Source organism: Corythoichthys intestinalis, chromosome 10 (assembly GCF_030265065.1).
Source record: "Corythoichthys intestinalis isolate RoL2023-P3 chromosome 10, ASM3026506v1, whole genome shotgun sequence".
In the NCBI taxonomy this organism is placed as follows: domain Eukaryota; kingdom Metazoa; phylum Chordata; class Actinopteri; order Syngnathiformes; family Syngnathidae; genus Corythoichthys; species Corythoichthys intestinalis.
The window spans coordinates 48,179,609-48,205,917 of NC_080404.1; the positions used below are offsets into that span (position 1 = coordinate 48,179,609).

At 39.2% G+C, this 26,309-nt stretch overlaps 1 protein-coding gene across 1 annotated transcript in view; it reads right to left on the reverse strand.

Annotated features, from left to right (window-relative positions):
• The window catches only part of hpse2 (heparanase 2), a 163,967-nt gene that overhangs the window by 40,751 nt on the left and 96,907 nt on the right, over window positions 1–26,309 (reverse strand). The window contains exon 6 of the mRNA XM_057847579.1: window positions 20,827–20,874. Within this exon, the coding sequence (XP_057703562.1) occupies window positions 20,827–20,874 (48 nt within the window). The remainder of the gene's footprint in view (window positions 1–20,826; window positions 20,875–26,309) is intronic.

The window sequence follows — 26,309 nt, forward strand, 5'->3', positions numbered from 1 at the left end:
AGCACTTTTGGATAATTGTGTGCAATTATCTTGGTGTTGTGAAAAGGGGGTGTTAAACTGAGGCTGATTGGCCCTTTTAGTTTTCAAATGTGTTCGTGTGTGACTGCGCCGTCTTGCTGTGGGGACTTGCATTGCAGTGATCCCTTGTTTTTCGCTGTTAATGGGGACCAGAACCCGCCGCGATAAGTGGAAAAACCGCAAAGTAGGGCTCCGTCCGCAAAAAAAAAAAAAAAAAAAAAATCAATGCATTTATTGAGATTTTGCATTGGAAAGAGATATTTATAAGACATGTTTTTTCCCAAGTGTAAGTGTTAGGGCTGTCAAAATTATCGCGTTAACGGGCGGTAATTAATTTTTAAAATTAATCACGTTAAAATATGACGCAATTAACGCACAAATGCCCCGCTCAAACAGATTAAAATGACACCACAGTGAAATGTGTACTTGTTGAGTTTTTCGGAGTTTTGTCGCCCTCTGCTGGCGCTTGGGTGCGACTGATTTTATAGGCTTCAGCACCCATGAGCATTGTGTAAGTAATTATTGACATTAATTATTGACATCAACAATGGCGGGCTACTAGTTTGTTTTTTGATTGAAAATTTTACAAATTTTATCAAAACGAAAACATTAAGAGGGGTTTTAATATAAAATTTCTATAACCTGTACTAACATTTATCTTTTAAGAACTACAAGTCTTTCTATCCATGGATCGCTTTAACAGAATGTTAATAATGGTAATGCCATCTTGTTGATTTATTGTTATATTATAACAAATACAGTACTTATGTACCGTATGTTGAATATATATATATCCATCTTGTGTCTTATCTTTCCATTTCAACATTACTTTACAGAAAAATATGGCATATTTTATAGATGGTTTGAATTGCGATTAATTACGATTAATTTTTAAGCTGTAATTAACTCGATTAAAAATTTTAATCGTTTGACACCCTAATAAAAATGATTTATAAGCACTTCAAATGTAATAATTATGAAACGTTTTAAAAATGCTGCTGTCCACCCGAATTATTTTTAAACAAGAATAAAGCAGAAAAATAATTGGCTTTATGAAATGCTTCTTTGAGTGCTCAGCTGCTCACTTACACACAATCAGTTGCCGCGGCAACTGTTCGACAAGTTAAAAGATGATTGACGCATGCGGTGCTTTAATCTGGCCAGAGAACCTAACTTCAAACATTAAACATCTGTCAATCATCGTTTACCTTAATAAGCAACTCCAGTGCACTCAGTGCTTGATCAAAGAAGAGCAGGGAGAGGCAGGAGGTGAGGGAGGAAGGGAGAGTAAAGGCCCAAGTACACCGCATGCGTGATCGTTGCGTTTCCGGTCCGACTCCGGTAAAAAATAGCGCCGGAGCCAATCCGTTCCCATTATATCCTATTGTTCAACATATACCGGCCGCGTCAGTGCTCCGGATTGAATGCGAACCACCTCCGGCGTGCCGCATGCCCGCCGGATGGTATAGGCTATTTTCTGTTTTTGCCGGACACGCATCCGACAAAATGGGCGGAGTTGGGCCTGACGTCAAAAGCCCAGGTGCCTAATCACGGTTTAAACACGAGCGAAGATGGATGATGAGCGCTTCATCATGGAGGTGGAAAGTCACAAAGTGATATACGATGCAGCAGATCGTTACTATAAGGACACCATTAAAAGCGAAACTGCAAAGTGTCCTATAATGTGTGTTTTTCTGGCAATGATATCAAACACACGACGTGCTAAGCAAGGATTAAAATAATAATAATAAAAAAAAAAAAAAGCAGTGTATCTGGAAGTGGTTCCACGACAGAAATTCTCGTGCCCGGCGCACAAACAATCTCGGTTTGTATACAGAGTCGAGGGGGAAAAGTACGAAAGAGAAAAAAGAGACACCCACAAGTTTCGACCTGGTGGTCTATTCAAGACGTGTCTCTTTCTTTCCTACATTTCACTTGACTCTTCATAGAAAAAACAACAGTTTGCGCTGGGCACATGAATCTGCAGTGTTGAGACACCAATTCCAAGTACGCGTTTTTTTTTAATTCGTGTCGTATATAATTCGCTATCCATTTTATAAATATGACAGATTATTTTTCAGTTGTTTATAACAGCTCTATGAGTTGTTATGTGCCATAAATTTTAAATGTGCACAAAGATATAAACGCACCGACACAACCTAGGGCATAATAGCCCCCCTGCACGGAGCCCTGATCTCAACATGATGCAGTCAATCTGGAATTAAGAGACAGAAACAACTAAAATATTGTAGCGTCGCCGGTGTTGTGCCGACCGGGGCTGTCATCGGTGGGTTAATTTATGCACCAACGCGGGGCTGTCATTGGTGTGCTGTTGCACCAGCGTGACGCTCCAATTGGTGGACTAGATAGCGTCAGTGTAAATACAGCACTGTAGTTGTTGTTTTTGCAATGGTGAGGTGGCAGGAAGTTAATAGAGAAAAAGAGGGAAAAGGCGTTGACGCTCGTGTGTTGTTTTCGCGGCCAAACTTCCGCTTAGCAAACGTTACAATATCAATATGCAAGGAAAAAAATGTGCTCTCTCTGCTTCTCTGATGAGTACATACTACAGACTCCGTGTGTTTGTCGTTGTTTTAAATGGCACATTATCGCGCGCGATCACGCGAGAGCTCACGCGGGGACGGAGTTGGCGGACTGCAGCCGTGCAGCAGCCGGTATGATTTGCCTGTTTTTGACGGACTGCGTGGCACGCAGTCAACACTGAACCGGACCGGAACCGCAACGATCACGCATGCAGTGTACTTGGGCCTTTAGACTACACAATTGGCTTGGGATAGCTTATCTGTATTTTTTTTTTTTTTTTTTTTTTTTGAAAAAAATCTGCGATGGACTGAGGGCGCGAAGTATGAAGTGCGAAGTAGCGATTGATCACTGTATAATGCACAGGTGCTTATATTTCCAATACAAAAATTCCAACACATACTTTTGGTGAAATAGTGTCTTTGTAGTAGCCTAGCAGTAGTATGTAAACTATTCAGCATGTGTGTGTACTGCCATTGTGCACACTTTGTAAGAAAAAACGTGCGAGCATGACAAATTTGGACCAGAACGGCATTTATTTGGGATGGAAACAACTAGCATTTTCGGCACCCCTTTCTGTGAATGACATCCAGCGCCCCTGTCTATTGGCGTTAATGGCAGCCAATGATTTTAAAGAATTTCACAACTTTTCTAGATCCATGATTTATTTCTGTTTTTTCCATGTTTGTAGCAAAGTCGTTGAATCTTTTGGTGACTCCTCATCTATTGATTTAAATAATAATATATTTTTTTAAACACATAGTGCAAGCTGCATCGTGACTCACTTGTAAATACGACGCCTCAAAGTTCTGAGATGAGGGGTTGGATCCTGCTGTCGGCAATCCTGTGGTGAATTTGCATGTGCTCCCCATGTTTGTGTGGGTTTTCTATGTTTACTTTTGTCTCTTGACACATCCCAAAAACATTCATGTTAGGTTGATTGAACACTCCAAATTCTTTGTGGGTATAATCGTGAGACTGATAGGTTGTTTGCCTGAGTATCAGGGTATACTATCTGCCCAAGTCACCTGGAATAGGTACCAGCACCCCACAACCCTTTCACTTAGTGGAATGATACAAAGCAGCTGTTTACCTGTTCATGAACCCCATCATTTGTGAAACAGTTTATTTTCTTGGGATCATAAAGACAACAAAAATTATTGAATACAGTTCACATCAGCTCATTCCATTTCAGCTTTTTCAATGCCAATTTACCATTCTTTTATTTTACAACAGAGGAGAGAGCCCAAAATATGATGTAGATTCCTCAGTCAGAGGATTCATAAATCAAGTTGACAATGTTAATGAACCCAGTGGAGCACAGGGAAAATGGCTCATTAGTATTATAACATCAAAGAATTCTTGGCTTTCAAACTTCTTTATTTTGGAAAAGCTTGTACTTCACATGTGACCGATTGCTGGATGATGATTGACATGTTTTTATGTGCGCGGTTTCTCTCACATTACTGTAAGCACTCTTAATTACAGTTAGGTTCAATAACACAGTATTGGCAGGGCACGTGTGCTAACCAGAGCACTATGGGTCATATGCGGTTTGTGAGAGCATTTGATCAGTCGAACCTTGTAATTATAAATAAAAGGAAAATCTCAGCAGGTAAGTTTACAAAGTTAAATTAATATATTTTCACATGATATAATACAGCCTTCATACCTTGAATTTCATCTAATTACAGACGTATGACTTTGGGTCAACATGTAAAATCTCAAATGGCACTTAACATGAAATGTTTTGTCTAAAGCCCAAGTTATGCTTCTGGTTTGCGGTGACGGAGTAGCGACGGCGTAGACCCAACGTCGTCAACGAGCATTCGAAGTTAAAAGGAACGCGTTACTTTGTAATTTACCGCCAAGCCACCTTGCATATTGTTATTTTTGAATGACAGTTTTGCGCTAATCATTGATTAGTAAGACCAAAGAAAAATGTGATAGTACATCACCATGAGGCTAGCTGCCTACCTACCTACCACCTTCACCTGACTGACTTGATTGACTGGCTGGCTAGCTGGTTGGCAGACTGACTTTCTGACAGACTATTTGGTTTACAAACTAACTAGCTAACTACCTTTTGTCATGTTTAATTTTGTTTCAAATGGTCCAGTTGTGGTCAAAAGTTTACATACATACTTGTGAGGAACATAATGTCATGGCTCTCTTGATTTTCCAGTTATTTCTACAACTCTGATTTTTCTCCGATACAGTGATTGGAACAGATACTTCTTTGTCACAAAAAACATTCATGAAGTTTGGTTCTTTTATGACTTTATTATGGGTGAACAGAAAAAAAGTGATCAAATCTGCTAGGTCAAAAATATACATACAGCAGCGCTAATATTTGGTAAAATGTCCCTTGGCCATTTTCACTTCAATTAGGCGCTTTTGGTAGCCATCCACAAGCTTCTGGCAAGCGTCTGGTTGAATCTTTGACCACCCCTCTTGACAGAATTGGTGCAGTTCAGTTAAATTTGATGGCTTTCTGACATGGACTTGTTTCTTCAGCATTGTCCACAAGTTCTCAATGGGACTTTGGGAAGGCCATTGGAAAACCTTAATTCTAGCCTGATTTAGCCATTCCATTACCACTTTTGAGGTGTGTTTGGGGTCATTGTCCTGTTGGAACACCCAACTGTGCCCAAGACCCAATCTTCGGGCTGATGACTTTAGGTTATCTTGAAGAATTTGAAGGTAATCCTCCTTCTTCATTATCCCATGTACTCTCTGTAAAGCACCAGTTCCATTGGCAGAAAAACAGCCCCACAGCATAATACTACCACCACCGTGCTTGACGGTAGGCATGGTGTACTTGGGGTTAAAGGCCTCACCTTTTCTCCTCCAAACATATTGCTGGGCATTGTGGCAAAACAGCTCAATTTTTGTTTCGTCTGACCACAGAACTTTCCTCCAGAAGGTCTTATCTTTGTCCATGTGATCACCAGCAAACTTCAGTCGAGCCCTAAGGTGCCGCTTTCGGAGCAAGGGCTTCCTTCTTGTACGGCAGCCTCTCTCTATCCATGGAGATGCAAAACACGCTTGACTGTGGACACTGACACCTGTGTTCCAGCAGCTTCTAATTCTTGGCAGATCTGCTTTTTGGTGATTCTCGGTTGAATCTTCACCCTCCTGACCAATTTTCTCTCAGCAGCAGGTGATAGCTTGCGTTTTCTTCCTGATTGTGGCAGTGACAAAACAGTGCCATGCACTTTATACTTACAAACAATTGTTTGCACTGTTGCTCTTGGGACCTGCAGCTGCTTTGAAATGGCTCCAAGTGACTTTCCTGACTGGTTCAAGTCAATGATTCGCTTTTTCAGATCCATGCTGAGCTCCTTTGACTTTCCCATTGTAGCGTTTGTGGGCGTTTGCATCCAATGAGCCCTATTTAAATGGCCTCAGAGAAGTCACCAGCTGTAGTCACTCATAATCACTCACAAGAAGTTAAGAGGCCATGCTATGAAGCTCATTTCACTGACACAACTTTCTAAGTCACCAAAATTGCTAATTCGTGTTGCTGTATGTATATTTTTGACCTAGCAGATTTGATCACTTTTTTCTGTTCACCCATAATAAAGTCATAAAAGAACCAAACTTCATGAATGTTTTTTGTGACAAAGAAGTATTTGTTCCAATCACTCTCTCGGAGAAAAATCAGAGTTGTAGAAATAACTGGAAACTCAAGAGAGCCATGACATTATGTTCTTCACAAGTGTATGTCAACTTTTGACCACAACTGTATATGCACTTTCAGGGGTGCTGGAAGTCACTCACAGCAGGGGGTGCTTACGATCTTTTTTAGTCAAGAAGTACAAAAATAAAAAGCCTTTATTCAATCATGGCTTTGTACTAGGGCTGTCAAGAGATTAAAATTTTTAATCAAGTTAATCACAGCTTAAAAATTAATTAGTCGTAATTAATCGCAATTCAAACCATCTATAAAATATGCCATATTTTTCTGTAAATTATTGTTGGAATGGAAAGATAACACAAGACGGGTATATACATTCAACATACTGTACATAAGTACTGTATTTGTTTATCATAACAATAAATCAACAAGATGGCATTAACATTAACATTCTGTTAGAGCGATCCATGGATAGAAAGACTAGTTCTTAAAGGATAAATGTTAGTACAAGTTATAGAAATTTTATATTAAAACCCCTCTTAATGTTTTCGTTTTAATAAAATTTGTAAAATTTCCATTAAAAATATAAACTAGTAGCTCGCCATTGTTGATGTCAATAATTACACAATGCTCATTGTGCTTAAACCCATAAATTCAGTCGCACCAAAGCGCCAGCAGAGGGAGACAAAAAACACAAGTAACAAGTGGACGTGTCACTGTGCTGTCATTTTAATCTGTTTGAGCGGGGCATGTGCGTTATTTGCGTCAAATATTTTAACGTGATTAATTTAAAAAATTAATTACCGCCCGTTAACGCGATAATTTTGACAGCCCTACTTTGTACAAGTTAAAAAATGCCGACATGTTTTGGCCGTGTAGGCCTTCATCAAGACAATCAGTGACTGCTTCAAACCACCTCTTAAAACTAGTGGAAAATTACAAGTTTAGCATAGCCAGGTGGAATCTCTTCACCTGATTGGGGTCAAAGGGCAGGTCAATTAGGAGCAGCAGAGAAAAACATCCTAATAGCATACCATCACAAATAGTGAAGAAAAAAAAAAAGCACAATAGCACATACTACCAAGGACCTTTAAAGATGACAACATCTCTTAAGTTTAATTTTTCAGGTGTTTCAACTTGAAATATCCTCAAAGGCTATAAGGCAGAAATGGAAAACAATAATAATAATTCATTGTTTTATTCAAGTTAGCTTTAAATAATGAATAATAATAGTAATAATAATTCATTGTTTTATTCAAGCTAGCTTTAAATAATGAATAAAACAAAGAATTTCGCTTTATTTGTCATTATTTTTATTTTGCCAAGAAATGGTAGTCTAAATTGAAAAATCGGGTTTGAGAGAAAATAATTGGGATTTTCTTGTTGGGCAAAATCGAACAGCCCTAGTTCCTCCACCTCTTATGTAATGTTCATTTGTTTGTTAATGTTTAAAACATACATTATTTGCTTAAAAACTAAATTGAGTGAAGATGTGAAATGATAATCTTTTAGAATAAGCAAAAAAGATTAATTTTTGCTTAAAGCTGTTCAAACGTACACTAAAAACTAAACATGTCTTTGTCAGATCTTTTTTTTTCTCTTAAAAGCAGTCCCATTTGTGGATGAACAGAACTTTTTTCAGACTATGTGTCTTCTAAAAACACTTTTACGACTTTGACAGAAACAAAAAAAAACAAAAAAAAAAGAGGGCAACGCATGTCGTTTGTATAGTTAGAGAACATGAATTGAATTAAATTGAATTGAGGAATTGATTTAGGTCCTGCCTACAATTAAAACACCAGGTGAGCTTTGGTTCGATTTTACAAGTATTTGATTCGTTATTTGTTTCCTGCAATATTTACTCAACAGCTGTTGTTTTTAAAGTGATTTACTAATACATTCAATTAGATATGTTTTCATGACATTACTAAAAATATAGGGGACTCTGCTAAGTAATGTATTATATATACAATTATCTCCTATGTAGACACCACTAATGCACTGCTGCATGCAATTAGGAAACACATTAAGCGTTCTGTACTCGGGGCCTCCACACAGCAATTGGGAAACAAATTTGTCCCATTCACTTTTTTGGCTCATATTTTCACAAGCCCAGACTGGAATGTAGCAGTCAAAACTAAACAAGGTCAGAGGGCCTAACTGGAGGTTGGCCACTGATTAGGAGTATATGTTGCACTGTGGCTGATGTTTTAGAGGCCTTTAAATGGTACTTCCTTCAATAAAATATTTAACTAATGTAATGGATGTATGTCACACATTGTAAACCTTATTGCCCAAAACTGGTGCCAATGTTTGCCGGCAAACGTATCAAGAAAAAACAACAACAACATTTTGTTTTTGTCATGAAAATACATTTGGCGATTTCCTCCAAATAAAAATGAGTCCAAACCATGAACTAAAAAAAATACATACAAAATTTCAACACTGCTTTTCCTGGCGTGTATTGCATGGTCCTGGAGCCTATCCTCGCTGACTTAAAGGGTATGAAAACGCAAAGGTGGTGTGAGACATCAATAGAACCGTTATGTGCCAAGATAACAAATATTGATAAAGTTAACAAAAAAATCAATCACATTAATGAGCAATTATCGAAAATAGATCGAAAATGACGAACATTTCCGAAAGTGTTCCGGAAACAGCCGAATGGGGCGGAGACGTCATAACAAGGAAACAAAAGGCCGAGGCAGGTGCCATCGTTGTTTATCGACGAGAGAGTCGCGTTCGTGTTTTATCAAAAAATGGCTAAAATGGTTCAAACCTGTCATGCTATGTGGTTTACAAATAGCCATTTGTCGCAATGTAGTACCCATGAGTTCCCGAACGCGAGAAAAAGAGCTGGACTACGCAGACAATGAGTAATGTTTGTCAGTGCTAAGAGGGCTAATTTTGCAGACCCAGCCTCCGGCACGGTTTTGTGTGGTGCGCATTTTATACCTGAAAGCTATACGAACTATGTGTAAATGAAATCAGGTTTGCTAAGAAATTGCTGCTGAAAGCAGATGCGGTGCCCGGTGAAAGAGGACGATGACTGGCTCTGATGAGACCACCTTACCACCCCAGGCAAAGCAAAGGAGGGAAATGGCCAGAGTGAGTACTCTTTTATAATAAAAAACATCACGCATTGGATATAGGACTGGACACATGTATAAATTATTGCTCTTACAATATATAGAACAAATCCTCTAATCCCATTCATATTTGTGTCGGTTGGCAGAGCAAAACCGATGATAGCATATTAAATGATAATTATTCTATACATTACTTTATTTTGCGTCACGGTGTATCAGCTTCACAAAAAGAAATGAAAAACAAACCATTCGGTGATTCTGTTTCCGCCGGTGTTTCATCAGTGTGATTGCTCCCCTCAATGATCCTTTCATTAGGCTGCATTGGCATTCATTTGGGCTCAAACTGATAACCCAAAACACCAAAGAAAGGTTCATAACTCTCCTCGTCACCATTAGAAGAATATTCGTTACGTCGGATTCGTCGCTGCAAATAGAAACAAAATTGTCCGCCATCATCGCTGCCATTCAGTACTAAGCATTGAGCCGGTTGTTTCCCTATAGTGACGTCACGCACACAATATGCTAGATTTCCAGCATCTCGGGGGCGGGTCCTTTTAGCTTGACAATCGACCTAATTTCTATCATTTTCTTGGTGTTACGATGTGTGTAATTACACGAAGTGGCATGATATGAATTCAAAAGGCATGCGTTGATGGATAAATGATGGAATATTAGCATTTCCCCAGGTGTTGTCATACCCTTTAAGGCAAAAGGTGTACAGACAGACAACCACTCACACCCACATTGACATTCGCTGAATGGGAATGGATCACACATTTTCCAAAGCTAAAGTCAGAAAAAAAATACCTAAAATTATTGTTTGAATATTCTGTACGGAGATACCTAGAAAAACATGTTGATTTTCATATGCAGTGAACTAAAAGTGATAAGATGCACCTGCTAATCAGGGCTCTGGGGGGCCCCAAGTGGGGTCGAGGGTAGGTCCCCCAAAAAATGGTGCGTGATCAGGTGTAGCGCTATAATACTGTGTATAAGTGTTCAAATTTCTCTGCAACTTAGTTAGGCTTGGTTCAGACCGCAGGTCTTAATGCACGAATCAGATTCTTTCATGTTTTTTCGACTCGAGTGAGGCAATACTGTGTATAAGTGTTCAAATTTCTCTACAACTTAGTTAGGCTTGGTTCAGACCGCAGGTCTTAATGAATCAGAATCAGATTCTTTCATGTCTTTTCGACTCGAGTGAGGCATTAACTTGACGCTCTGAACGGAACGCATAGAAGTGGACCATTTGAAATACCATCTGGGTCACTTTCGTTTGTGGTTCAAATCCAATCTGGGCCACATTTTACCAGAATGTGGCGGCGGTCTGAACAGTCAAGTCTCCCAAATTGGTATTCATGCAGCAATTACGTCAGCAGAGAGCGAGAGCGGCAGTGATGTAGCTGTGCATTAGCGTTAGCGCCTAGCTTGAACTCGGCTTTTACGCAGGAGGCGGGCTTGACCACAGTTATAAAAAATAAAATGGAGAAAAAAGGATAAGCCTGTTAATGCTCGGTTTTCTTTCTGTGTGCCAAATAAGCAATATTTCACTATTGCTTACATGGCCAAGTTGGGGAAAACTGACACAAAGTGCGCGCTAAACTAAACTTTGAATATAAGACTAAACGGGGATTATTAATGTATGTTACTTGTGTCCTCTTTTTGGAAATCAAAATATGATCACCCTGGAATGACGTACAGGCAGCATGAGTTTTCATTTGTTTTCATGCTTCTGCGCATGCGGGTCAGTTTACTCAGCGCGTGTCGGACTGCGAATTCATGCGCATGCGTAATACTTGAACGGGCTTAATGGACAAAGGCAGTCTGAACGGACAAAAAAACATTTGACAAGGAAAAAAATCAAAATTGTGCATTAAGACCTGCAGTATGAGTCTACCTTGAGTTTTTGTCTACCTGTACAATAATTAATTGTGTGAAGCTATAGACAAGTTTCCTGAGCAAAACATGGGCGGCGCCATCTTTGATCATTTCTGCTCCGAACTTCCGGTTTAGAAAGAACAACATGAAGTGCGGTTGAAGTAAGCAGTGTGTTGACAAAGTTAAAACATCAAAATCAAACCAGAGGAAACCATGGAATCTCCAAAAATGAATTCAGCACGACGTAGATGAGACTCCAAGACTTTCTGTGCTGTGCGTGAACTCCTGGAAGCGCCTATATATATGGTTGGAAGTGGAATGTTTTGAACAGCTTCAAAGCGCCAGTGTGGATCTACCTTGCCATAGACCTTTAATCGAAACCATCTGGAGACAATAATTTAAAGGATGTGCTTTAAACCTAAATATCGACCTAAAAGATTGTATGTTTGTTTTTATCACTTCGTTGACAAAATTATAACAACCTGTCAGCCTGTGTTGACGTTAGGTGTAGATCAATACGCCGGCCACTTGAGTGACCAAAATGAGGTGAAATTACAATTTACGTTAAAAATTCTTGTGAGTAAATGCCGAAATCCCTGAATCCTTTATAAGTATGGATGTAAAGCATTCTTGATTGTTGGTTAAAAGCAAAAACAAAAAACAGGTAGTTACCATTTATTTTACGTAAATATGTCGAATGTGCTGCTAGTCTTTAAGCCACTGTGGTGCCGCCTTATCACCACAAAGAGTTTTTACATCGAAAATTATTGCGAATAGATGCGTAAATCCCTAAATTTTTCATAGATATGGACGTAAAACAGTCTCGAAACAGTAAACAGTAAAAAAGCAAAGAACCGGGCAGTTAGCATTTATTTTACGTAAATATGTCGAATTTGTTGCTAGTATTTAAGCCACTGTGGCGGCAGCCTTACAACAAAGAGCTTTTCACGTTGAAAATTCTTGTGATTAAATGCTTAAATCCCTTAAGTCTTTATAGATATGGACGTAAAACAGTCTCGATTCTTTGTTAAAAGAGCAAAGAACCGGGCAGTTAGCATTTATTTTACCTAAATATGTCAAATGTGCTGCTAATAATTAAGCCACTGTGCGGCAGCCTTACAGCAAAGAGCTTGTTACTTTGAAAATTCTTGTGATTAAATGCTTAAATCCCTTAATTCTTTATAGATATGGACGTAAAACAGTCTCGATTCTTTGTTAAAAGAGCACAGAACCGGGCAGTTAGCATTTATTTTACGTAAATATTGCGAATTATGACGCTAATGCCGTAGTCAGGGCCGGCCCAGCCTATACGCAGACTATGCAGCTGCTTAGGGCCCCTGACCACTAGGGGGCCCCCAATCTGGCAATTGTTTGATTTATATTCTATTTTGTTTACTGCAGTTTGCTTTATTTGACTTTTGTGAGTTTTGATACTTGATTACAAGCTAAAAAAATAAAAGTTCTTCCTTAAGTTCTTTCTTTCCTCTTTTAGAAAAAGGTTTGGCGCTATCTACTGTAATTACTGACAATCATTTGGGGTGAGAAGTTTGAAGTATGCAGTCCAACAAAATCTGATTAACATACAAAATATGGACGTATGGGTTGGATTGCATGTATGGGTTTCACAGTACGCTGTGACAAAATGGTGGGCCAAAAATATGGGCCCCTTTGCATTTTTTTGCTTAGTGCCCCCAAATGTCCTGGGCCAGCCCTGGCCGTAGTGGTTAATTTCTCCTATAGATTTTTTTCACGTTTCTAAATGCATGCATGGTACGAAAAATATAATAATTACCTTGAATCCTTGAACAAATAACTCCTGAGACAATCCTTCCTGTTTGTATGTGGTACAGCTTTCGTACTTTTTCAACCTAAATCTTGGGTTGGATCGCTGCATGTGTTGAATAACTGTGACCGACCGTGAATAACTGAAGTCTATGACCGGACACATGAAAAGGGATAGGAAGAACGTACCTTCCATAACACCAGCGGCAACTTGGTTACATAAACATCTGATCTTTGTGGTGGCACGGGCTTGGTTCCACATCTGCCTTCATGGACATGTTGTCCTCCCATATCGTGATGATGGGAGATGGATGCGGTATTTCCAAATTGTATTTTTTGAGGGATTTTAATGAGTAATGCAGAGCTGCCAACTTTTAGAAAAACCTTGGATTGAGATTTTGTTGGGGGTGACCAAAATTTTGCCCCGCACGCAGGCAGGACGTGACAACGATCTGTCATCTTAGCCGTCTCTGAAGATCATTCGGCTACAATCAGTGAAATTAGGCCAGTTGCCTTTCACAAGTTTGTAGCTGATCGTATGTATGTCAGACTACACGGAAGATATCCCCATAAATTAAACATACTAGTCTTTGTATATTGGCATCGTCGGCACCAATTAGCTGATCGTTGGTTATGGCACACTACAAGAAATTTTGTCGTCTCCGACACAAAAAATCCGGGCCGATGCTGGGAAACCGTCGGCGACAAGGATTTCGTGGCAAATCGGGCAGAAATTGCATAGTTTCACCAAGGCATTAGTCTCAGTCGGATAACTGGCCATTGCCATTTCACACTACACAGTTATATGACATGAGTCACAAATGATCCCGGACCAGGTTACTGAAAGCCCCTGCGACTCCCTTTTGCGGAGGATGTCATGCATCCATTAACGGCGCCTTGCTGGTTCAGGAGCCTCCTCCTTTTCCTCAAATGTCAAAGCTAATACCAGTAGCATTTTATTAAACAAATTTAATACATAAATTAAAATGCAAACGATGGACTACGTTAGCCTATTTGGTTGACCAACGTTACTAACTGTTATGTATGGTGACGTTTAAGATAGAATCCTGTTTAGAATACTCGCTCAAAAGGCGCTCAGTAGGCAGAGAGTGTGAACACTAGAGGTGGGAATCTTTGGGCACCTAACGATTCAATTACGATTCAGAGGCTCCGATTTGATTATAAATCAATTATTGAAGCTTGTAATTTTTTGTACACTAGTTCCAAAATTGTTCAAAAATCCTCTCAGGCTATACAAACTACTATTTCAGTATCAAGTTAACCGTTAAAAACAGTAAATAAAATACTCAAGTCCCCATTCTGTATCGGCAGCTTTAAACTAGATTCAATTAATTTAATGTTGTGAATCAACCGTTAAAGTTGTTATAATTGCTCCCGTTATTCCATAATTTCCCTTCTGTCTACTTTCGACGTGAAGGTTTTAAAACGGTTTCATCATTTAAAGATAGATTCAAGTCAAGATTTTGCTGATTTTTTTTTTTTTTTTTTTTTTTAGATAAAAAGTAATTAGGTTCGCTACAACAGAGCCTTCTAGAGAAGTCTATTGCTTTAAGATGGGGCCTGTTTACAAGCACGGGAAAGTCTGTCATTCGCATCTAGTTCTTAGTATATGATCTAACACGGCCGTCGTCTGTCATTTCACATCTAGTTCTAGATATATGTGATATCTACCATAGCCGTATGTTGCCGTATGTTTGTAGCAACTAGCAACTGGGCGCTGTTTGTAGCGGCTGACGGCCGCAGTCAGGTATTATTGCTTTTTTTTTTTTTTTTTTTTTTTTATCTAGCGGCATGAGTTGAACATGATATTTACTCTCGGCCCGTTCCTCATTGCGTCCTGAAGACCGCGCTGACTGTGTTTTATTTCCGTTTTACCTGGCATAATTCAATAATCGGAATTTGGATGTTTGTGAATCGTTCTCGAATCTTCCACGGCCGAATCGCGAATAATCTAAGAATCGGAAATTTCGCACGCCTCTAGTGAACACGGCCTACTAATAAATAAACAATGCTATATGAGCTGATGTTTTGAGCATGCTTGCAGTAGGCAATACTACGAGGCTAACAATGTGATCTCCTGCTGCTTGTTATGGGAACTGAGTTTACGTTTGCAACACAAAATCAAGTTCACACGCACAAACACAAACAAATTTCTTTCAAGATTTAAAGTTTAAAAGAGTGGGTACTTAATTGACGATATATGTCACTAATTATAACATACCTAATCTCTGTCTGTAATCTTCAGATTGTGACTTTCTTCAGAGATCCTTTCTCCATTCGAGTTTCTCCTGCGATTGTCTTCTTGAAGGTCTTCTTCTGTCGCAACTAGGATGTTTATGCAGCGAATAGGGTTACAGTGGCGAGTAGCGCCATCTACTGTCGGAGAGTTTGAAAAGGAAACGAACGAGTCTCGGCCCAAAATCAGATTTTTTTTTTTTTTGCGTCAGAAATTGGATGTGTGTGAGAAAACAGGCAATTGCGTGTGTCTCACGCTCAAAGCGTGAGAGTTGGCAGCTCTGGTAATGTTACTCCAGCTCCACCGCTGTTTTGGATGGAGAAAGTGTAAAACGGAAGTCTCGAGCAGAAATACGGAAGTAAAGCGTAAGTGCCTCAGAAACTTGTCTATACTACTGTGCTACTGACGGTCCACTCGATAAGGGGCTGTTGGTACTCATTTCACCTGGGCTCTGTTCACATTTTTTGCCACTGATTCTAATGATAATTTTCAGATTATTCTGTTTATTTAAAAAAATATGGAGATGTACAGTATGCTTTAATATTAGAGATCTTAGATCTAAGCACCACTCCCTTAATTCCCCAAAAGGTTAACAACTCTTATGTATTGTGTAGTTTTTTTTCTTGTCCATGTAAAAGAAAACCAGGATGCTTGGACAGGAATGAAAACAGTTTGAAATCCTAGAATTCTATAATATCTGGAAAGAATTAGAACTATACACAAATAACTTTATGACAGAAAACATGCCAGATTGACAAATTGCTTCAAATGTTCAACTGTTATGTGAAAACTACCCCTCACGTGAAATTAATTTAAGCAAACAAACAAACAAACAAAAAAAACAATGGGCGTGTCATTTGAAGGTCCAGGTTGTGCCATACGCATCACAGATGTTCTAATGAGTGGTTTCAGAATGTATTCGTTCATGTCTTCTCGTAGACTTGAGAGATTCTGTCATGCGTGCTGGTTAGACTGAAATCTAGAGTTCTAGTAAAAACTGGCTAATTGACAGGGAAAATGAGCTGGAACATATGGTTTGATTTTAACAGTGTGGGTGGTGTTTTTCTAAGACCTACTGACAAGCCCTTCCTCCTTCCGTTTCTTCTAATTAGACCGAACCTTCACCTTACTGACCGTACATTCACGCAAGGTGGGTGTGTGGTTCTGCATATACATGTGTGCAAAGAGACAAGAGTTTGATAGATTTGTATGCATTCCTACAACGTTTGCAATCGACAAATGACAGGTGTTACTAATTTAATGCATCCTCTAGGTTGTTTTTCATTGTTTTTCCATTCTCACAATGCATTCCCGATGTGTAGAGCTGGGAATCTTTGGGCACCTAACGATTCGATTACGATTACGATTCAGAGGCTCCGATTCGATTATAAAACGATTATTGATGCACCCCCTCCTTTTTTTTGTTTTTTTGTACATTAGTTCCAAAATTGTTCAAACTCTACTCTATTGTTCTAACAATACTCTCAGGCTAAACCAAACTACTATTTCAGTATCAAGTTAACATATAGCAGTAAACAAATATACAAAAATAACATTAAATAAAAAAACTCCAGTCCCCATTCTGTATCAGCAGCTTTAAACTACATTCAATTAATTTAATGTTGTGAATCAACCGTTAAAGTTGTTAAAATTGCTCCCGTTATTCCATAAGTTCCCTAAAGTTTTAAAACTATTTTAAAGATAGATTCAAGTCAATATTTTACCGATTTAGGAGTATTTTAGATAAAAAGTTAATTAGGTTTGCTTGGAAGGTTCGCTACAACAGCCTTGCAGGGAAGTGTACTGCTTTAAGATGGCGGCCGTTTACTAACGCCCGCATCTAGCTTTTTGTAGATGTGCTGTTAACACTACCGAATCTATAATGCATCTAGTCTTATATAAATGATATCTACCGTAACATTATGTGGCTGTACTTTGTAGCAGCTTTTCGGCAGCAGTCAGGTATGTTGTTGTGTTTTTTTTATCTCGTGGCATGAGTTGAGCTAGAGCCGTGAGTTGAGCATTGGCATTACCCGAGGGGCCGGGTAATGAGAAGCATGATGTTTAGCTACTCTCGCTCCGTTCCGTCCTGAAGACCGCGCGGCGCGCTGAGTGTGTTGTACTTCCGCTTTACTTGGCATATTTCAATAATCGGAATTTGGATGTTTGTGAATCGTTCTCGAATCTTCCACGGCCGAATCGCGAATAATCTAAGAATCGGAAATTTTGCACACCTTTACCGATGTGCCTCAATCTTTCAGTAATAGTGTTAATAGTAGAGATGTGATGACAACAATTTAACTGGATATTTGTTTTTAAAGTGGGAGATATGAAAGTATTAATAGTTGGATCCTCAATTGTTACAAAACCCATCAGTATGCATAGATTTTCTAGCTTTGCACTGACTATTGCGAGGCTAATATTGGGTTCTATACTTTGGTAGTGTATCTTATCGCTTTGTTTCGAGATCGTATCAAATCATATCACTTCCAAATTATTGTGTCTCTTTATGAGTTTTAAACAAATAGTTTTTGTATCGAATCACAACTGATAAATCTAGATATGACTCGAATGGACACATGTCAAAGATTCTTAGCCCTAATGGGGAGATTTTGCCTTTTGCCCAAAGTCATCTGGGAGAAGCTCCATAATGCTTCATTCAAAACCAAGCATTGTAGAAAATGATTATATGTATGTTGTGTCTTGTGAATATTTAACACTTAAAGAAAGGGTCATTTGTAGGAATAATTTGATTTCATTTTGGAATTTGATCACTGATGGTGTAGTGGTCAAGTTTGCCTGACTTCAGCTCAGGTAAGGGGTGATCAATTTTGGTTCAGTGATGGTGAGACAATGGCTAGGCTCATACCGCAGGTCTTAATGCAGTAATCTGATTTTTTCGTGTTTTTCAGCCTCGAATGAGGCATTAACTTGACGGTCTGAACGGAAAAAGTTGCATAAAAGTGGACCATTTCAAATCTGATCTAGGTCACTTTCGTATGTGGTTAAAATTCGATCCGGGCCACATTTTTCCAGAATGTGGCTGCGGTCTGAACTGTCAAGTCCCAAATCGGAATTCATGCAGCAATTACATCAGCAAAGAGCGAGAGGGCGCTACGGTAGCGGTGCAGCTTTGCTTTAACGTTAGCGTCTAGTTTGAATGCGGCTTTTGGGGAAGGGTCGAGCTCGACAACACTAATAAAAAAATTAAATGGGGTGAGTATAAGCCTGAGAATGCTCAGTTTTCTCTCTGCTCCAAATCAGCAATATTTCAACATTGCTTACACGGCCGGGAGTCCGTGGGTAAACTGTCCATATGTGTCCGTGTGTGCCATGTGTAGTCATTTGCTTGGATGCTCCTGCGCATGTGGGTCAGTTTGCTCTGCGCGTCTTGGACTGTGAATTCGTGCGCATGCGTAATACCGTATTGGCCCGAATAGAAGACTGTGTTTTTTTACATTGAAATAAGACTGAAAAAGTGGGGGTCGTCTTATATTCGGAGTCTAGACATTATACCCATTCACGACGCTAGATGGCGGCAGATATCATTGAAGCGAATGCTGAACTTGACTCCCCAGGCCAAAGCGACCTCTTATGGTTAATGCAGTTATTGCAATTTTGTTGTTTTGTCATAATATATTGGTTTGTTTACATTTCCAAAACCAGAAGCCATTCATTAATCATTATAATCATTTGTTTCAGATGTACTGTAATTATTTTCTGCATAAAAATTAATTGGTGTTCAAAAAGTCTTTTTTCAAACTCAAGTCTTGAAAAAGAGGGGGTCGTCTTATAATCAGGGCCGCCTTATATTCGGGCCAATACGGTACTTGAACAGGCTCAATGGACAAAGGCAGTCTGAATGGGCACGCCGAATAAAAAAAAAAACATATGACAAAAATTCGGAGTTGTGCATTAATACTTATTGTATGAACCTATGCCTTAATGACTGAGTGCCAATACAGGTAGTCCCCGGGTTATGACGTAACCGACGTCCGTGATTTCGACTTTACGACGCATGTCTCGTCCGCTGTTTTTTTCTCTAGTTGTTTTTTTCTTTTTTTTTAGTCGCGTAACAGTGTCTCGGCATATCTGGTATTTCATTATACTACAGTGTATATGCGGTCCGCTTTCTTTTGTTGCACTCGGACTTGCTTGAAGTCATGCCAGCGCTATTTTCTGTTAGTTTCAGGCGTTGCTTTCATGTTGGGAAGCGAGGGGGGGCAGTTCAGATTTCAAGAAGAAGAAATGGTAAACAGTGATAGTAATTGGTAAATAGCTACGCTATTAGCCCACGAGCTTAATGAGTAGCGTTCGTTTTCACCACTGGACTGCTCTTAATAGTTGCCGTTTTCCTTGTAGAACTGCACAAGATTTGGACCTTGTGTTACCATTGAGGTATGTTTTTGTAAGCAAATATGTCTCTTTTTCTTTACTTTATAGCAGTAGTTCATAACTGTGGTTCAATCAAACTCCAGGTTAAGAAACGCAGGGCCCTATTTTGTACGTGGATCTAATCTAGGCAAAGTGGCGTTGTAGACTAGGTTTTCAACCGCTTTGCCCTCAATTTACAGGCTCTATTCTATTTCCTTCAACTGTTAGCCCTCAGTCTAATGGGAGGAGAAATCGGTTTACTAGGAAGGTTGACTGGCACTCAATATGAGAAAGTATAACAGACCTACAGGCAGCGTGAACGGCATAGACAATTAAAGGAATAAACATTTGCGTCATTTTACTTCATGAAAATAGTATGTGATGCAAGAATGCGACAAAAAAATGAGAATGTGGGAATGAAAACAAAAAGAACAGACTTAGTTTCATTTAGTTTACCAAGGTGAAAATCAACAGCAAAATGCAAAATCAATTGGTAGTAAATCAGAAATCTGAAAGAAATTTGAACAGGAATTCACTTATATGTTAGCTTGCTAGGTTTTGAATTCGTAAAAAAAAAAAAATTGGCTTCATTATAAAATTCCGAAGGGTTCGGTGAAAGTACCTGTGAGACTCATGGGGTTTGGTACCTTTAGCAAGGTTAAGAACCACTGCTTTATAGCATTATTGTACGCTCTTTGTCAGTTTTTTTTTTTTTTTTTAATAGTGTGCGCGTAGTTTGACGATGACAAATTAATAAATGTCAGTTGTAAGAAGAATTATGGTGTGATCAGTGTTACTAGAGGGAAGTAATATCCATCTATCTTATTTTTTACTTCATTTTATTAATATGACGTGTAATACATGTTTTTGGATAGTTGGATATATAGGGATATATAGGGGTACTTAAAGGGATAATTCTGATTTACACAGAAATTCGGGTTAGGTCGCCAGCGTAGGAACGGAACTCCTTTGTAACCCAAGAACTACCTGTATTTGGCTGTCTCTATATGTCCCCTATGACTGACTTGTGACTAGTTAAAGGTGCATTCCCCTTCAGACCACAAGTCAGCAAGGGTAGGCTTCAATGTCTCATGAGCCATCACCCTGACCAGGATAAGTACTAATGAAAATGGGTGGATTTTGGAAAGTCCAATTGAAGACAAAAATCCATGGCAACCAGGTTAGCGGAATAGAACTTGTAATCGCTCAATTTGAACGATAGAAGTGAAATAAAGGGGTAAAATACCTACTGTTGCCACGTAACTGCATCAATAACTGAGCCAGCATCTTTCATGAATCTGGAAATGAAAAAAAAACAACAATTTAAGCAAAAGCATTCTGAACTGAACTAAATCAAAATGTCTCATGCTGATTCTCCCTTGGGAAAGGTTTCTGTGCAAGCTCAATAAAGTATCTCAACCCAAAGTGTGAGAGCATTTAATAAGGGCATTTACAATTCAGTATCCTTTAAAACACTGAATTGCTTCCAGGACCTTTAGCATGTTTAACAAGATTAAAGCAGGACACTTTTTAGTACCAATCTATATAGGGAGGGAGAGAATTATTTAAATTATTTGTGTTAAACACAGTTCTATCACCTCCGTTGAGCAAAATGCTCTATCTGCTCACTGCTTTGCTGTCTCATTTTCCAACGTTAAAATGTTTCCATACTGCAGACATTATCACTCTTGCATGATTCTATCTCACAACTTTCTGCGACAGCTATCAGAAAGTTATCCTACCAGCTGTGCATTGATGTTGCATGGTATAAAGCGTATATATTTTTGTTACTTTTGGCAATATCCTGCAGTTAGGGTTTTTCTGTTTATTTTTTTTTAAAAATGCCCTCCTGTTAAATTTTCTTCCCCCCAGAAAATTGAGATTTTAAGCTTTCCAATGATGTATAACACATGCATATCGGACCGTTTTAAATTTGGCCAAATTGGGGGTCTCAGGGCAGAACTTCAAGTCAACTGAGTGTTTTCCGCCATGTACTACTGCTACTACAGCAGAAATTCACATTTGCAAAAATGTGTACAATCTATTCAATAATTATGTGCCCAATAGTTGCTTTATTTTTGTGCTTAACAACAACTAACAACTAGAAATAAAAATAGCAATTTTTGTAAACTATGTAGGGCTTTTTACAAAAGGCCCAAAACATGTATCCAAAATGTCATCCTATGGTGTATTCATTTTGGTGTAAGTATTTATAGTTACCATATTTTTCGGACTATACGTCACAGTTTTTTTCGTAGTTTGGCTGGGGGTGCGACTTATACTCTGGAGCGACTTATTTGTGAAATTATTAAAACATTATTATATCACTTCACATGATATTTTGGTGTTTTGGAGTGAGACTGATGGTTTGATCAACTTATTAGCATTATGCTATAGTTATCTGAATAACTCTTAATAGCTTTGTTACGTTAACATAACAGCCATGTTCGCATTTCGTTGTTAATGCAACATGTAACATTATTATCCTGTACACCAGGGGTCCCCAAACTTTTTCCTGTGGGGGCCACATAACTTTTCCCTTCTCTGATGAGGGGCCGGGGTCAGTTTGTAACAGAAAAAGTGTGACGATTGTAGGAGTGCCTAAATGTAAAAATGTATTGTTTTTCAGAAAGCCTCAATCAAATAACCCTTTTTGGATTCTTCACGGAACAAAAGTAAATAAAATAAAATAAAATAATAATGATGAATAATAATAACTGAAAAAGAGGGTTAATTTAACTGGGGATCATTCTGTGGGTGTGTGGTATAGAGGCGCGACACTATCGAGTTGTGACTCCGATCAGAGAATCAACAGGGGACGTTCAGGATTATTCATACATTTAAAGATGTCCCCATCTGACATTTGGATCAGATCGAACGCCGATATGGGCAAAAAAAATGCGCATCGGTATTGGATCGGCCGATACGGAAAAATTCTGATCCAGACTTCCGATCCAGTTTTTTTTTTTGTTTTTTTTGTTTTTTTGGAAAAGCCGGGCTTTTCAGCGCACCAATTTACATAATCCATTCCAGTTTTTGCTTTGGTTTCCCTAAAATCCGGTCCGCATTTTACGGCACACCTTCAACAAACTACATTACCGTCTCCCAATTTACCGAGAGACTTTATCGGTAAAAATGTCAGCCGTGTGGGATCATTTCACCTTAAAGGACGACAAAGACAAAGACATATGCCACAATAAAGTCAAGCGTGGTGGTAAAGCTGTAATAAGTTTTAATACAACCAACCTAATCAAGCATTTAGCGAAATACCACCACAAACAATATAAGGAGAATGTTAAGAAAACCGAAGACAAAAAGAAAGGTCCTACGCAACTAACACTGGCATAAACTTTTGCTATGCGTGACAAACTGGCACTCGACAGTCCTAAAGCCCAGGGAATAACAAGATTCATTGCCGAAGAATTCATTCTGGATGACGAGCCATTATCTCTCGTGAGTAAAGATGCACCATCCAACACTTAGAACACCGGTACAACATGCCCAGCCGTCATTACATCCTTGAGCGATTCGGCCGTGGAAGATTCGAGAACGATTCACAAACATCCAAATTCCGATTATTGAAATATGTCAAGTAAAGCGGAACTAATACACAGCGCGGTCTTCGGGACGCAATAGGAAATTGACCGCATTCCGTCCCGAAAGTAAACATCATGCTTGTCATAGACCCGGGTAATGCCAATGCTCAACTCACGGCTTTAGCTCAACTCATGCCGCTGGATAAAAAACACAAGAATACCTGACTGCTGCTGACAGCCACTACAAACTACGTCAACGTTGTTTTACTGGAGACAATAGATATCAAATGTAAATAGAACTAGATGCAAAACGACAGACTCGACTGCGTTAGCAACATTGAAGTATTGAAAACTAGATGCGTTAGTAAACAGCCGCTATCTTAAAGCAGAAGACTTCCCTAGTAGGCTGTTGTGAACCTTCCAAGCGAATCTAATTAACTTTTTATCTAAAATACTCCTAAATCGGCAAAATCTTGACTTGAATCTATCTTCAAAACAGTTTTAAAACTTTCACATGTCGAAAGTAGACAGAAGGAAAATTATGGAATAACGGGAACAATTTTAACAACTTTAACAGTTGATTCGCAAAATTAAATGAATTGAATGTAGTTTCAAGCTGCTGATACAGAATGGGGACTTGAGTATTTTATTTAATGTTTTAAAATGTTAAAAGCATCTAATAGCTTGGGGGGTTGTGGGATTTTCCACTGAGGTTGTGTGTTTTGCTTATTTGAGACGGTTTACAATATTATTTGCACGTTTTACTGACTGACTATGCCATTTCTGTTTGTTATTTATAACGTTTTGTGTTTGTCACTGAATAAACAGGTCAGTTTCTTGTTACCAACTGTTGTGTGTTATTCAAACTCACCTAATTCAGCTGGCTAGTTGTTATCAAGCGTACTAAAACCCTTTTCAAAATGAGTCTGACAACTCAGTAAGGAGGCTTAATAACTTTAAACTTTAGTACATGCTCAGACAGGCCGGTATCGGTATTGGCCAGTATCAGTATCGGATCGGAAGTGCAAAACAATATCGGTATCGCAAAAACCTGGATCGGGACATCCCTACATACAATGCTAATCATTCACAATAATGAGCATACACATTAAGCAGGAAAATAACTAACAATTTACAGTAGATAAGTGAATTGGCAACAAACAAAATTCACCCTCCACCATGTAGCCAAAGGGGCCAACGATTAGCATTAGCGATTAGCGCTAGCGGCTAACGGTTAGCACACGGCGGCTAGCGGTTAGTTCGTGGCGGCTAACGAATACAAGGGACCCAAAGCAGGTAATTCATCCGCCAAACGTGTTTATGCACTGCCAAGGCACACTTCTGCAATATACCCACCTCTCACACACAACACTTGGATTGCCACTAAACAGGACGGCAGCTTGAGTAAGGCCATGAAAGGAGGAAAAAGTGATTTGTCTTGTGTACACAGGTGTAGGCGCACTATCCTATTCCCCTCACTATCCACTCGCGGGGGGCCTGCGCTTGTCAGTGACGTTCCTTATTCTCGCTATATGAATATACAACTTTAGCATTTGTTAATAATACGCTCTGTGTGTAGTATCATCCATCGATTTTCATTTTTAAATGAGCACTTTTAAACGAACGCAACAAGTAACAACGGGAACATTTTTAAACAGGCATTTCACGGGAGAGCATTTCGACTCTTCGGCCAATCACGGGAGAGCATTTCGACTCTTCGGCCAATCATATAGCGAGAGCGAGTGGGAATAGGATAGTGAGCCTACACCTGCAGTGAAGGGAGGAGAGACAGTAACTCCTGCGGGCCAATGAAGGCAGGAGAGAAAGTGACTCGTGTGCGAGTCGCTTTTCGTAAAGGGCCAGCGTAGTAACAAACTAAAGCACAAACATGCAGTGGGGCTTTCCTACGATAACACTAATAATTACATAGATAATAACCAAATAACCCTCACTGGGTTCTTCACAGAAAAAAAGGCAGGAAATAAATAACACTATTGGGGGGGGAAAAAAAAAAATCAAAATGCTCTCTGCTATTGTTCAGGGGGCCGGTGTTGTGCCGAAAAATAGCCGCCCTGCGTGAAATGTCCCCCCTGACGGGAACGCTTATTTATAACGCTTTATTGAGCATTTATTTGATTTATTTGTTTATTTATTTTATTATTGAGCGCCCACACGTCACTCGTACAGCTTTTTCTTACCAATCGATGGACATGGAAACGATTTTTTTGTACCGTGAATATATGTATTTTTTTTACTCTGCTTGAACTAATAAATGTCATACCTGTGTGATTGTCATTGAGATATGGTCGTGAAAACCTGTAGACTAATACATTTCTGTTCAAAGATGGTTATGTGGCCCAGTCCACGAATTGTTACTAAAATTAAAGTACTCGTATTTTGTCTAATTTATTTATTTAAAACTGATTTTACAGTCGTAAATCCATTACTGTAATGCGTCCATGAAAACATTTGATGTTTTCACCTCAATAAAGGGTTATAAATAAGCGTTCCCGTCAGGGGGGACATTTCACGCGGGGCGGCTATTTTTCGGCACAACACCGGACCAAATGTGGAGGCGGGCCGTAGTTTGGGAACCCCTGCTGTACACTTATTCAGCATGTTGTTCTCAATTGTATTTTTATTCATTTTCAAATTTTATTCATATTCAAATTGCCTTTCAAGATGACATGTCTGTTCTATGTGTTGAATTTTATCAAGTAAATTTCCCTCAAATATCCGATTTATACTCCGGTGCGATTTATATATGTTTTTTTTCCTCTTCGTTGGGCATTTTATGGCTGGTGCGACTTATACTCAGGTGCGACTTATAGTCCGAAAAATACGGTACCTTATATCTGACACCAATGGCTCCATATTTGGGGCGTAACAGCTTGTCAGACATGCTTTCTAAACATCAGGGACACGCAACTTTCACTGCAACAGCTTGTTTAGTCTGTCCAGCTTGGCTATTTGGATAGTTAGCAGCTTAGAGTTTAAATCAACGTTTAGCTTTCCGACACCAGAACAGCCCTCGTAAGAGTGTCAAACACACAAGAATCACCTCGTCATTAAATGTGACACACATGACCGGAGGAGACTCCCCTGCCTGCTTCACCCTCGAACTTCTCTAGTTCTCACTTTCATTCTCCACATCCTCCCTACCCCCGACCGCTCACCTGCCAATCAAACGCACAGCT